The 14,402-nt window shown below is 40.1% G+C and overlaps 1 protein-coding gene across 3 annotated transcripts; it reads right to left on the minus strand.

Annotated features, from left to right (window-relative positions):
- Positions 1–2,216: 2,216 nt before the first annotated feature.
- On the minus strand, positions 2,217–11,043 carry LOC129850858 (protein transport protein Sec16A-like). Of its 3 annotated transcripts, none has more exons than XM_055917049.1 (7): positions 9,791–11,043; positions 9,543–9,612; positions 6,980–7,842; positions 6,023–6,240; positions 5,861–5,917; positions 5,657–5,756; positions 2,217–2,502 (listed from the first exon to the last, which is right to left on the minus strand). In XM_055917049.1, the coding sequence occupies exons 3-7, from the start codon at positions 7,128–7,130 to the stop codon at positions 2,330–2,332; spliced, it is 699 nt and encodes a 232-aa protein (XP_055773024.1). In that variant the 5' UTR covers positions 7,131–7,842; positions 9,543–9,612; positions 9,791–11,043; the 3' UTR covers positions 2,217–2,329. The 3 variants fall into 3 exon arrangements, 2 of the variants coding, with proteins under 2 accessions (XP_055773024.1, XP_055773023.1); XR_008758873.1 differs by lacking the exon at positions 2,217–2,502 and having other exon boundaries at positions 5,639–5,756; positions 9,791–9,872; positions 10,016–11,043; XM_055917048.1 differs by lacking the exons at positions 2,217–2,502; positions 5,657–5,756; positions 5,861–5,917; positions 6,023–6,240 and having other exon boundaries at positions 6,745–7,842; positions 9,791–9,872; positions 10,016–11,043.
- Between the last annotated feature and the right edge of the window lie 3,359 nt (positions 11,044–14,402).

Consider the following 14,402-nt stretch of genomic DNA (forward strand, 5'->3'; position numbering starts at 1 on the left):
AGAGATAGCAGACCCAGGGGTGGTAAAACTGCTTAAATGTTTCTGACACCGTACTTCTAATAACCCCCATGCTCTAAAATTGTATGAATTAGCAGCTCAGGCTTATTGAGGACCTTTTTAACTGTAGAATGCATTTGTTTTCAATGATTACATTTTTCATCTAGTGATGCACATATTGACTGGTATCTTTGTGTATACAGGGCTCATCTGTAAGAGCCTGGTCTCAGCATGACTCCATGTCAAAGGTTAAATAAAATGACGTTGCTACATTATGGGTTGCAAATGCAGTGACACTGAAAGGCAAACTGTCCATTTGAAGTTCAAGCAAACACTACAGTGCTTAGGGTTACCATGTTTTGGGAAAAGCAGTTTTGAAGAGAAGCAAAAAGCATGGCATTCCCCATGGGGTCAAATTTAAAGCTGAATCCACACTGAGTAGCAAGGCCAGGCATCAGGTTTATGATTTGTGTGTCATCTGGAAGGGATGGAGATGGAGATGGTGTGAACACAATAGTTGACAAACAATATCAATCCATGAATTATGAAAGGAGAATCATAAGAGACAAACTCACTGAAGACAGCATCAACCTCTTTAAAAAGAGGAGCGACACTCAAACGTATAACGTTACCAAGGCATTCAGCGTTGAGGTCATCTGGAATGGGAAAGGTTAGTTAAAAAAACAGAAAAATATATATTGTCAAACGCTTAGTGCTTGAACTTGTAGGGTGAAAAATGCATACTTATAGAAGGTTTCTGTTGTGCTTGTATGCCCACAGCTGCCAACAGGCAAAACAACCTGTAAGGCATTTGACAAATTATTATGATTAAAAGGAGGAAGAACACAACTCAAATGTTTGCGTCGCATAAGACTCTTCTAGACCTGCTACTACTTACCCTGAGCTAAGGAAAGGAACCATTGTAGACAGAATTGTTTTGATAAAATACACAGCTACAGAATCTAATATTTGACCCAAGGTGTGCAGCCTACAGCCCAGGGGTATTCAACTTTTACCCTATGACAAAGGCTTCCCACACTCAGTCACCTGAACCCCAAAGGGCTGCACATTTTATTTTTATTCCCCTAGCCCTACAAAGCTGATTCAAATAATCAACTAATCATCAAGCTTTGTTAATGTGAATCAGCTGTGTAGTGTTAGGCCAAAAACCAAAATGCACACCAAGTTTGGGAAACGCTCCCCTGCCCTACGAGCCTGCTGGTGTTCTGTTCTAACTGATAATGACTTGCACCCACCTGGTGTCCCAGGTCTAGATCAGTCCCAGATGACAGGAGAACAATGAAAAAATGCAGTGGAACTGGCTTTGAGACCCAGAGGTGAGTTTGAGGGCTAGAGCTTTTCCTGCTCCTCACATTTCACTGTTTGCCACTGGCGTAATTGAATGAGGGGTTATGCTGGATGTAACCGGTGTGAAATGGCTAGCTAGTTTGGGGGTAGTGCACTGATAGCGTTTCAATCGGTGACGTCACTCGCTCTGAGACCTTGAAGTAGTTGTTCCCCTTACTCTGCAAGGGCCGCGGCTTTTGTGGAGCGATGGGTAACTGTTGTATATGTGTGCAAAGGGTCACTGGTTCGGGACAGAAGTAAAACTGTTACACGGGCACCATTTAATTTGTCATCGATCGCTAGACCAGATGTTTTTATTTTTCCCCCTACCTTTTCATTATGCAGACATAAGCAGAGTTGACACCATCGAGGTGCGGATGTTTACTTTCGACACTAGTTATTTTTCTCCAGTTTCGTCCGACGAACAGACTGTAGTGGTAAAATAAAACGGAATAGATTTTTTTATGAAGTCCTAAGCATCACTCCAGTCAAAACATTCTCTGCGAACGTTCGATTCCAATATATGTAGTTCTGTCTATCGAATACATACAAAAATGTCGTAAAAAAAATAGATATGTATAAAATATACTTGTCTGTACAGGTATATGTAGGAAATCCAAAATGCACAAAAATACGTTTTTGTAATGTCTAAAATAAAATATATGTGTATAATATACTCTTGTCTGTAAAGAAATGCAGAAGCAATAAGCATTGTAAATGATGATAGAACACATTAAATTAATGTTTACATGAGGACACAAAGGAGAGATTTAATTAAAAGATCATCTTTTAATACTTTTTTATGCTGAAGATTTTTAAAGCTGAAAAAATCTATGTATGGCAAATCCACTCTGGGCAAATGGCCTCTTGAACAAAAATAAAAAATAGTTCACATCCTTGCTATTTCAGCCACTTGCTATGTTAAAGAAAAATCTCAGTTAATAATGAATGGATACAATTTGGAAGGATTTTCCAGAGTCATACCTCAGTAGGGTAGAGTGTCAGGTGGCACAACCATTGGTGCCATGAGGTCAAAGTGTGAAGGAGGGAGCAAGCCAGAGCGCTGTCTAGGAAGCAGTCCAGGCCCATGGCTTGGAGGCTTTGAGTTGGTCCCATCATTGTAATGCATTGTAGGGTATCTGCTGCCCCATAGACCTGCTGGTAGTGGGAAAGGTGTTAGTGTGACAGGTTAAAAAAAATACTCATAGCCTGTTATGCATTAAAGTATTACTAAGTTCATAGTATGTGAGGATCTTAAAACATTTTTTTTGTGGGTAAAAGTGTTAATCTGTGATCTACTAAATGCTCTTAATCTATGAGCCTGAGATCGATTGCTCTGGTCTCCACTCAAGTTCACGGAGAAACCGAGGTCTTTTCTCGTTGCACTAAAAGTTCTCAATGAGTAAACATTACCGTATCACTCTCGTGATTCAGTGCCTTTCAAGTTGAGTTCCTGTGCAGGCACAATATGAGGGTGCTAACGGTGCACATGTTCAACCCATGGGTTGACGGAGAGAGAACTGCGAGAGTCTGAGGAGAGCGGGAGTGAGACGCCATCATCATCTCACGAGGAGAGCGGAGAGACGGACAGGAGTTGGAAGAACCAAGTGGAGGAGGAGAAGGGAGAGCCCACCGCGCCCTCGGCTCCGGAGAGCTGGACAACGGTGAGAGAGAGGAGGAAGTGCTCGGTGAAAAGGAAGCAGATGAGCCCTGTTTCCCCACTCATCCGCATGGAGGCGACTGAGAAGTCCGCTCTGGGCGGGAATCGCTTCAGCTGCTTTGAAAGCGGGAAGTCTGAGGAGAAAAGCGAGGGAAACCCGCGCAGCGCAGAGGAGACTCTGCTTTCCCTGTCAGGCAGCTCCATCGACAGCAGCGGTCTGGCACCCAGCGGTGTTCCAGCACCCACACAGATGGAGGGGGAGCATGAGGAGGAGGAAAGGGTTTTCCCGACCCCGATCTTTGTGGACAGTCCTCCTGCTGGGGACCACCGTTTCCCGGATAGGCCTCCTAACGAGGAACTGTATTTAAAGTGAGTCTGGAAAAATGTCATATTTGAGATAGTTGTCCGTTTCCCTCCTTATCCCATGTCGTCTATTTTTAACTTAGCTAGCATAAATGTTAGAGGGCTTAGGAACCCAGTTAAAAGGGCGACAGTTTTTTCCCATTTGTCCTCCATTTGCTTCTCTGTGTGTTTTTTACAAGAAGTACATTTTAAAAGATCAAAAGGACGTGGAGAGGTTTACGCTGGAATGGGTTCAGGGAGAGTCGAGGTGGAGTGTCGGCGGGGTGCATTCTACAGGGGTTGGTGTGCTATGTGGGAATAGGGATTTAAAAATAGTAGGAAGTTTTTCGGCAGTACACGGGAGGGTTTTAATAGTAGATATCGATTGGAGGGGTAAATGTTTTAGATTTATTAACGTATATGCACCATCGACACCCAAGGAAAGGAGGGAAATGCTTAACGACCTAGACGCTGTTTTTATGACAAACAGATAGGTGTTAATAGGGGGAGATTTTAATGTATCATATGGCCGAGGTAATCTAGGAGGGCATCTTGTAAAAAGTCTAATAGGTAAATATAATTTGGTTGATATTTATAGAGTGGCGCATGCGGATGATCCAGGTTTCACTTGGGGAAAACAGCAGGGGCGCGAGGAGCGGTATAGATTATCTGTTTGTTCCGCGTGGACTCGGTGTGTCCTCTGCGCGCGTCCCTCCGGTATTCTATTCAGACCACAGTTGCCTGTCTGTGACAATAGAATTAAAAACAATTGAATTTGGAAAAGGGTATTGGAAAATTAATAACGGCATTTTACATGACAAAACTTTGAAGACAAGATTTGGGTCTTTTTTCCAGGGCTGTGTAACTATGAAACCGTTTTATTCTTCTGTCATAGAGTGGTGGGAGAGCACAAAATTAAGAATCAAGATTTTTATTCAGAATTTTTGCAAAGACAACGTACGTAATACCCACAAAGAATTTTATCAATTGCAGAATGAACTAAAAGATCTACACATCCAAGGTCATTTGAATGGTGGTGGATTAGATAAAGACAAATTGTGTATCCTGCAGAAAAAGCAGCATGCCTTTTTTGAAAAGAAAGCTCGAGACTTCATTTTTAAAAGTCACTAAGATAAATGGGAAAATGATGAAGTGCTCTGCATATTTTTTCAAACAAATTAAATCACGGGGAAAGAGGAGGACTATTACTGCTTTATTGGACCAAAATGGGGAGATGGTTGAGGATGGAGATGGCATGCTTGGTGTCGCTACACATCACTTTTCTCAGCTATTTCAAAAACAAACAATCGATTATGAGAAGGAACTAATTAAAAAAAAAAAAAAAATGCGTGGATGTGCAGATACCTTTTGATATTAGAGACCAAGTAAAAGGGGAATTGAAATTAGATGAAATTTATATGGCACTGAAGAGCATGAAAGATAAAAGTACCAGGAGTGGATGGGCTCTCTAAAGAGTTTTGCATAGTTTTTGGGGATTTAATTGGATGTCATCTGTTGGAAGTGTTTAGAGGTATATTTGGTTTGGGGCATATGGGAGGTTCGATGTGAGAGGGGGTAATCTCTCTACTAAGGGGTAGCCAAATTTGAACTAAAAAATGTGGAAAGGGTGCAATTATTAGCATTAGTGACTCTGGTGTCCCTTATCAAGACCAAACTTTGGGAGGCCAGATGTGGTGCGGTCAATGACACCCTCAAGTGGTCACCGACGGGATTAGTTCAATTTATAAAACAGGACATTTGGAAAAGAATACAGTTCGAAATACATAAGTGGGGCATTGTATCAGTAAAACAGAAATGGAAAGGGATTTATCCTTCACTGTAAACGTATTTAGAGCCAATTGAAATGTAGGCTAAGCCTTTGTACATATTTGATATACACTGAGGTTTATTCAGAGTTCACTTTGGTATATGTTTGTATTTATAGAATTATTTGTATTGTTTTTGGAGATTGTTAGAGGCATGTTAAACTTGAATGTAATAATACTGGTCAGGTTCTGCAGAACAGCACTTTTTTGAGGAGTTTTGCTATTGTTATATTGTTACACTACTTTTTGATACTGTTTTTATGAATCCATTTTGTACAACGTAATGCACTGATTTTGTAATTGTATTTGAATGTGAAATGAAAATAAAAATTATTTCCCCTCCCAAAAAATAAATAAAATAAAAATCACTCATGATTCTTTCTCTCCTTTTTCAGGGGCGTAACATTAGCAGGAGACCACCGGGGACATCTATGATCGGCTGACAGTCTTGGTTAAACCACATGTATTCTAAAGCAATATTCACCTGCTTTCTTAGAGTAAGGATTCACTCCTTTGGGGACACTGCCAGTGTTCCCCTGATATCCATATGTCCCCATCGGTGGAGGTGGTGGTACACACTTGTTCTGTAAAAAACATCAACACATTTTCCAAATTGTTAGTAATATTATCACAGTTAAAATACAATGGTTGTTAACTGTTTTTAATTTCATTGAATTTAAGTGTGTACCTCAGCCTTGGGCTCAGTTTTGTTAACCCATCTGTGCAGAGTTGGATCCCAGACAATCTGAGGAAGAAGATATTAGCAATGTGAAGCAAGCCGCAATAGTTTTTTTTTTTATCCACTCAATTGTCTCTACATAGAATATAGTGTTAATAACCAGTTCCTTACAGATCTGTCTTTGTCCTCAGGTAGATGAACCTCCTTCTTATTAACTCTTCCACTCCCAAAGACCCAGCTGAGCCAGCCTCCACTGTTATTGTGAACAGCAGGGGTCTTGGGCTCAGCCACCGGCCGGCTGCCATTCTGGCACTGAGGGTTGGCCTCGGAGTGGTCCGGCTTGGTGATGGACATCATAGCAGGATGCTCAACATATCGAAGTCGGACATCTGTAATAAGTGGGAGAAGTCAGGCCACTCTGCTCATGTCACCATACAGAACAATTACTAGCTGACAGGTAGAAACGTCTCGCTCTGATACTGTTACAACCCAATCTTAACCTAGACACAGTCACAGGGATAACTGGGAGGTTACTCCAGGACTCTGCGATCAACAATTGCCTGCATATTATGCGAGGGCTTACAAATTTGACCAATCACCAAACAATTTCTGCATAAAATAGTCACATCATCACAATATTATCGCATAGAACTGACCCATTAGCACAGTACAAAAAGAGGGCTCGCAATTTCAACCAATCACCGCACATTTACTGCATAATATGGTTCAATCAAGCCACACGTCAACACAGTTTTTTCCCTTGTCAGCGCATTTTTGCAACAAATTGGACAAAACAATTGCATATATTGCTATGCAAAATGTCATAATTGTTGCTCCAAAATCTAGCATATTTATCGTCAAATATCAAAAAAAATCCATGCGAAATCCTGGAGAGATTCACTGGAGTACGAAAATGTATACACTCACTACTGTAAGTCGCTCTGGATAAGAGAGTCTGCTAAATGACTAAAATGTCAAAGTAAAATGGCGCTAAACCTGTTTTATGTAGAAAATGCATGAAAGTATTACAGATATACACTCACATGAGCCATACATTTAACCTATCACAGCTAATTCTCACGCTATCACAATGGTAATTTCTGTACTAATTAGGTAAGTTTAAGTGACCTCTTCTCTTTGAATAGAAATCCACAGGTGGAGTACATGCTCCACCATCCCATTTCCACAGTGGTGCCACCATGGGGATGATGGGAGGTGGTTGTGGATGATTGTGTCCATTCTTCACAGGGACACTGGTTGTGAGGAAGATCTCCTCCATCTCTGCAGGGACACTAGCATTTGGAACGATCCACTCCCCTCCCTCTGTACAGGGATAAGGCCTGATGTTCGGAGGATCTCCTCCCTCTGCGCAGTGATGCTAGCTGCTGGGAGAATCCCCTCCCTCTGTGCAGGGATGAGGCATGATGCTCTGAGGATCTTCCTCTGCGCAGTGATAGAAGATGCTGGAAGAATCCCCTCCCTCTGTGACGGGATGAGGCCTGATGCTCGGAGGATCCCCTCCCTCTGTGCAGGGATGAGGCCTGATGCTCGGGGGATCTCCGTCTTCTTTGCAATGATTAGAGCTGCTGGGAGAACCCCTCCCTCTGTGCAGGGACACTGGCTGTTTGGAGGATCCCCTCCCTCTGTGCAGGGACACTGGCTGTTTGGAGGATCCCCTCCCTCTGTACAGGGACACTGGCTGTTTGGAGGATCCCCTCCCTCTGTACAGGGACACTGGCTGTTTGGAGAATTCCCTCCCTCTGTACAGGGATGAGGCCTGATGTTCGGAGGATCTCCTCCCTCTGTGCAGTGATGCAAGCTGCTGAGAGAATCCCCTCCCTCTGTGCAGGGACACTGGCTGTTTGGAGAATACCCTCCGTCTGTGCAGGGACACTGGCTGTTTGGAGGATACCCTCCCTCTGTGACGGGATGAGGCCTGATGCTTGGAGGATCTCCTCCCTCTGCACAGCAACTTCGGCTGCTGTGATGATCTGCAGGTATAATATAGAGCATATAGTCATTCCCTAAAAAATCAACCACTGGAATCTATAACATCATTGACACATACACTGAGTGCATTAAACATTAAGAACACCTTCTCTTTCTGCGACATAGACTAATCAGGTGAAAGCTATAATCCCTTATTGATGTTAATTGTTAAATCTTCTTGTCAGTGTAGATGAAGGGGAGGTGGCAGGTTAAAGATAGATTTTTAGACAATTGAGACATGGATTGTGTATGTGTGTCATTCAGAGGGTGAATGGGCAAGACCAAAGATTTAAGTCACTTTGAACAGAGTATGGTAGTAGGTGCCAGGTGCACCGGTTTGTGTCAAGAACTGCCATGCTGTTGGGTTTTTCACGCTCAACAGTTTTCCCTGAGTATCAACAATGGTCCACCACCAAGGGGGAGGGCAACTCAATAGGAAGGTGTTCTTAATGTTTTGTTCACTCAGTGTAGATCAATCCCTAGCATATACTTTCATTTGTATGTTTACTGATACTGTAAATACACAAATTATATTAATGTTATCTACAATATATTATAATACCGTAAGCCTCCCTGCTGCAGGGGCATTTCCTCCTACAATTTTGAGCTGATTTTCTTCACTTTAGCAATATTTTGTATCTTTGTTAATTTTCACATTTATTGTGTTTGGAATGACACTGTTACTACAGAAGATGATGCTATCATAAAGTATTTGATGTAAGTATGTAGGATAATTACCCATAATGCTCACTGACTGAACATTCAAAATTACCATGGCAATTATTGACGCATTCACATGCCATCGGAAACTTGGAACCTCAGAGTTAAAATGAATGTAACTTATCAGTGTAGAGCTTCCTACTGGTTGATTCTGATACTTCACAAGTGGGTAACTTGAAATCATCATTCCATAACGAGTTCGCGAGTTAGAAATGTCAGAATTTCCTAGTTCCGACTTGAAGGGCCTTCTATGATGTAGGGCAGGTCAGTAACCAAATTATTTTACTGTGCCCTGTCGCACACAGACTTTTATGGTCACACAAGTTGCCACCGGTGGATTCAAAATGAGTAGCCTAACAATTATTTACATGGCCCCAGGTACATTTGCAACCAAATGATTTTTCTGTGAGAAATTAATAATAGATGCACACATAGGATAACAGTCAGCAATTGACAGTGAGCAATGAGCAAGATAAGCATAGACGGGAAGTTGACAATAGCTTATTATTAGTGTAAATAAATTGTATTTCTATGGTTGCAGTCCTCAAAGATTGAATTGCATTGAATTGAATTAATCAGATCCAATGATTTACTGCCTGTAGGGTGGGGTACTGCTAGTCATCATTATTATAATCACCATCTCAATCATTATCACCATACCATCATAGACTTATTCTTCTGTATCTGAGACTCATCTGACACTACCTTAGACATGGCAGTCTGCAACTCAATACACTGCCCCTGCATGGTGTTCAGCGTCCCCTGCATGTGGTTAATCGAATGCTTAACATCGTTCAGCAGGATCTGAATCTCAAGCCTGCAAGAAATCAGGCGGTTCAACATACTGAGATGACGAGAGGCTTCAGACCATGCCCATTGGACCATCTTTAGGATTCTTTCTCACTTAACACCAATCTTATTAGAAATGTAACTTTGTGCAGAAGATGTTACTATAGTGTTATTTAGAAGGAAAAAAGTGTACTTTGTCAGGTGCCAAAAGGATGACGGGATGTCTCCCTGCTCCAGTGAGCTCTGCTGGCAGGTCTTGCTCACTGTTGGAGGAACGGGAGCCAAATTAGAGGAAACATATCTATGGTTGTTCAGCAATGAAACATTCATGGCATAATAGGGATTGTCCTTCCATGTGAAAAGAATAACAGCTGGGGTTTACTTTCTCACTTTTAGATAATGTAATACAATCTTTAAACCCATCAGAAGTGTAGCACTTACCTCCATGAAAATATTGGTCCATGTTAATTATGGCTGCATTGTCCCAATGTTGACCACTAGTTCCAACTTGTGATGAGAAGGTCTTGATGAAACAATCAAGTCAACATTTTGTTAGACATTTCAGAGATAGCATTAACAATTGTACATGAGACAGTGCTTCCAGATATTGAGGTATCTTCCTTCTGAGATATGTAAAAAAAAAAAAAATGTGGTGTGTGTACTCACATGAAAGGCATCCATGATTCTAGATTAAGCCAATCATGTATGTGATTACCATCCTATGGGTCAGCAATGGAATGATTGCTACACAGCTTTCAGAAGACTTTATGTCTTGGGCCTGGATAAATCATTGAAATACAAGTAATATTGTGAATTTGTGATGCATAATTGCCATTATAATTTGGAATATGCCATCAAAGTTATTTGTTTTGACAGTCAAAACAAGTCAATCTTACAATTAATCACTTGAATTGAGTAACTTGAGTTGACGGAAGTAGCAACTTTATATTCTGACCTAGACACTGATTTGAGCAATGCCTAATGCATGTTATTGGCCATTGGACTGCTCAGTGAAAAACAACAAACTTTTACGATTAATCACTTGACTGGAGTAACTTGAGTTCGGAACTAAAAGATTAAAAGTAGGCTATAGCTTGACGCATATCCTTACCTTGGACAAGCGTATCCAAAAGGCCTATCCAGTCGTGCATGAAGATACCTTTAGGCAGATAAAAGCGTGGTACAGGTTGAGACACGCTCGGTTTTGTGAATCTGTAACACTGATACAAAAGCACGTTTTCATTTATAATTTACACTGTAGAATGACCTGCAAGCCAATCAGAATCTAGTTTTAAACAATACCGTGGGTTCCATGGAACGTCACAAACATATTAGGCCACTTGCGTCACAGATTACAGTCACTGAACATGGGTTTAATAGCTATATTGGCTATATGTACAGTATATGCACATCGTATTGAATTGAGATTACATTTACTGCACCACTGTAATTATGTAGCCTAATCCTATGAGGATCATATGTGAAATGTCTGAATCATGGCACATGAAAACAATTAAATTGACTGCAGATTATAAAATTCACTGTGACACAATATCCATGTAATTTCAATTAAATTACGTTGAACCAACGTGGAATAAACATTGAATTGATGTATGTGCCCAGTGGGAAGTGATCAATTCGAAATGATTGAATACATACAGTATTACAAAGAAAGAGATACAAAAATTGCTTCGAAAAACTCACATTTCCCTGGGCCACCCAAACGTAAAATGTATGTACGGATTATTGTACATCGTTTTGGATGAAAGCGTCTGCTTTCAAATCTCTGACACGCACAGATGTACAATCTCGCGATGTTTATTTCTGGCACTTTTACCTTTGCGGGATTTTGTGAAGTAAATGATGCGCAGGAGAGCGCCATGAAATCAGTGACATGGTCAAGATTGCGACATGAGAGGGTGTAACATTTCTAGTAGAGGAACAATTTGGGGGTTTTCTCACAAAGTTTATAGTTTTAGACTGCAGTTGCAATTTATTTGTTTTTTCTCACAAAAAATGATATCTAACCATATAATGAATCATTTTGCAATTAATCAAACCATTAACATATATTTTTGACTATTTCCAACGAACAAGCTAGCTATCGAAAAGTGTCAGCGTGTGTAGTTAAATTAGCCTGCTAACGTATTCATAGCTAGTAGCGTGTAATCAGGACATGACAGATAAAAAGAGAGGCATTGAGGCCATGTTTAAAGAGGCATTGTTGAAACTCACTCATATGCTTGCGGTGTAAAAAAGGGGGGTGAATGCGATTCATACCCGAATACCCCAACCAAGGAGCAACTTCCAAAGAAGCTGAGAAGTGAACCATCAATGAGCCAGCTACAGGAAGAACATCGTTCTCATCCTCACGGCTAAAATCAAAGAGAGCGCAGATGACATCATGAATTTGGTGTAAAAGAACACAATCAATATCGTTATTAACCTGAAGAAATCGATTGATTTCAGTGCTGACGAAGTAAAAACTCTGAAGCAGCAGAACGCAACATTGAACATTCAGGTTGCAAAGCAGGAGAATAAACTCACTGAAATGGAGTCAAAGGTAAACGAGAATGACCGGTATAGTCGGAGATGGAGTCTTCGAATTTATGGAATAGCAGAAAAATCTGACGAGAACATCAAAGCAAGAGTGAAGGACATTTGCAGGGCATTTGGTATTAAAAGGTCAGCAGGTGTCCCTATTTTAAAAGGCACTTTTAAGGCTCATATATTGAGTCATGAAACAGATAATACAGGGAGATGGATTATACTATTGGTAGATGTCAACCATGTTCAATTCATTGTTGTAAATACTTATGCTTCCAATAACAAGTCAAGTAACTGTATTTTATTTAGAGACATTGAGAGGAAAATAAGTAAAATTATGTCTAAATTTCCATTGGCCAAAGTAATATGGGGTGGAGATTTTAATACAGTATTACATGATAATCTAGATAGATGGCCTCCTAAGGATAGCAATTCTGTTTGTGAGATAAGGAATATATGTCTAAGGTTAGGTGTTCTAGATATTTGGAGACGTAAGAACCCAGATACGATTATGTTTACATGGAGTACCAAAGATACAATATACAATCCCGTATTGATTTCTGGCTGATATCTGAAGATATGGCTGACAAGGTTGATACAGTCTCGATTGAACCATTGATTTTAACAGACCACAACGGGATCTCAATAAAGATAAATATGCATGGTTTGTCAACCAAAAAAAGTTTAAGGTTACTGGAAAATGAACAAGACTTTACTAGAGAAGGAAGTATTTAAGAAGGAAGTAGCAGGAATTAATGATAAATACAGGAATTGTGCCTGTGTTATGAATACGTTTGTTAGTTGCTGGGAGCTAATGAAATTTGATTAAGGCTTTTGGCTATTTCAATGGGGAAAGAAATTGCTCGTGCCAAGAGAGAGAAAGAATATGACATCATAAAGGGAATAATGGATTATACTAAAAAAAGGGAACTAACTAATCAGGAATTACTGGAGCTACCATCATTGCAAATGCAGTTAGACTGTATCTACGAGGAAAAGGCCCGGGGAGCGTTTGTAAGATCAAGATGAAAATGGATGGAAGAGGGAGAGAGAAATACAAAATATTTCTTTAATTTAGAAAAAAAGGGCAGGTGAAAAGACTTCCATATGTAAATTAATGATTAATAATACTCCAAATAAAAATCCAAAAATCTCTCATTATGTTTCCCAGTTTTATCAGAATCTGTATACATCAGCCCAGCTAACTTCCAATTTGGATCTTTTCTTAGACGATGTAGCAAACATTGCTAAGAAGAAAATGATTTCAGTGATGAGTTATCTGAAATTGAGATAAAAGACTGTATTAAAAGCCTTAAGGACAATAGGTCCCCTGGAAATGATGGTTTAATAAGCGAGATTTATAAATCATTCAACGATAAATTAATTCCTTTCATCCTTACTATGCTTCCTTATAGCAAGGTGTAATTACTTTGATTCAATGGACATGGGTGGGGGAATATTTGTGTGACGACCTAAAATGGGTCCAGAAGCTCATCAGCATCCCATCTTATATGTCCAACCACCCTGAACGTCAGACTCTATTGAAGCACATACAGTGGTGTAAAGTACTTAAGTAGTCATTGGGGGTATCTGTACTTTACTATTTATAGTTTTGACAACTTTTACTTTACTACATTTCTAAGGAAAATAATGTACTTTTTACTCCATACATTTTCCCTGACACCCAAAAGTAATCGTTCAATTTTGAATGGCTAGCAGGACAGGAAAATTGTCGGTTGGATGTACTGCCAAATTCTCCAAAATGACGTTGGAAGCGACTTATGGTAGAGAAATGAACATTCAATTCTCTGGCAGCAGCTCTGGTGAACATTCCTGCAGTCCGCATACCAATTGCACAATCCCTCAGAACTTCAGATGTCTGTGGCATTGCGTTGTGACAAATATGCACATTTTAGTGGCCTTTTTCCCCCAGCAAAGGTGCACCTGTGTAATGATCATGCTGTTTAATCAGTTTCTTGATATGGTGCACCTTTCAATGTGGATGGATTATCATGGCAATGGAGAAATGCTCACAATTTTTGGGGCGTACAGAACATTTCCGGGATCTTTAATTTCAGCTCATGAAACATGGGACCAACCTTTTACATGTTGCGTTTTTTAGTTCAGTATAGTTTATTACAAATGTAGCAGTATACAGTCCTCCAGATATCTGTTGACAAGGACATGCATCACTGTGTATTTGTTACTCTGTACATACAAAAATGGCCAAACATTTTTTTGTTTGTTGCCATTTTCCATTGTTACTTTTAACCAGTACAAGTTAGTATGATTAAAGAAGAAGAAAAAAACGTGTATGTTTTGCAAACCATGTTTAATACATCTAAAAGAGACAATGACAAATTCATGGTTCAACAAGATATTATAGTCATCAAAAGGGTAGAATTTTAGCATTGATATACTTATGATACAGTACTTTACAGCTTTGATTGGTCACAGAATATATGACATGAGGGGTGATGTAATATTCTGTATTACTGTAGATTTT

This window comes from Salvelinus fontinalis, unplaced genomic scaffold, assembly GCF_029448725.1.
Source record: "Salvelinus fontinalis isolate EN_2023a unplaced genomic scaffold, ASM2944872v1 scaffold_2373, whole genome shotgun sequence".
Lineage (NCBI taxonomy): Eukaryota > Metazoa > Chordata > Actinopteri > Salmoniformes > Salmonidae > Salvelinus > Salvelinus fontinalis.

What these genes read in the sequence shown, in the direction of transcription:
- LOC129850858 (XM_055917048.1), bottom strand. An exon ending in GGACCAATATTTTCATGGAG is followed by an intron (nt 9,613 to 9,790) that starts GTAAGTGCTACA and finishes TTCCTCCAACAG; the next exon opens with TGAGCAAGACCTGCCAGCAG. An exon ending in TCCTTTTGGCACCTGACAAA is followed by an intron (nt 7,843 to 9,542) that starts GTACACTTTTTT and finishes TTATACCTGCAG; the next exon opens with ATCATCACAGCAGCCGAAGT.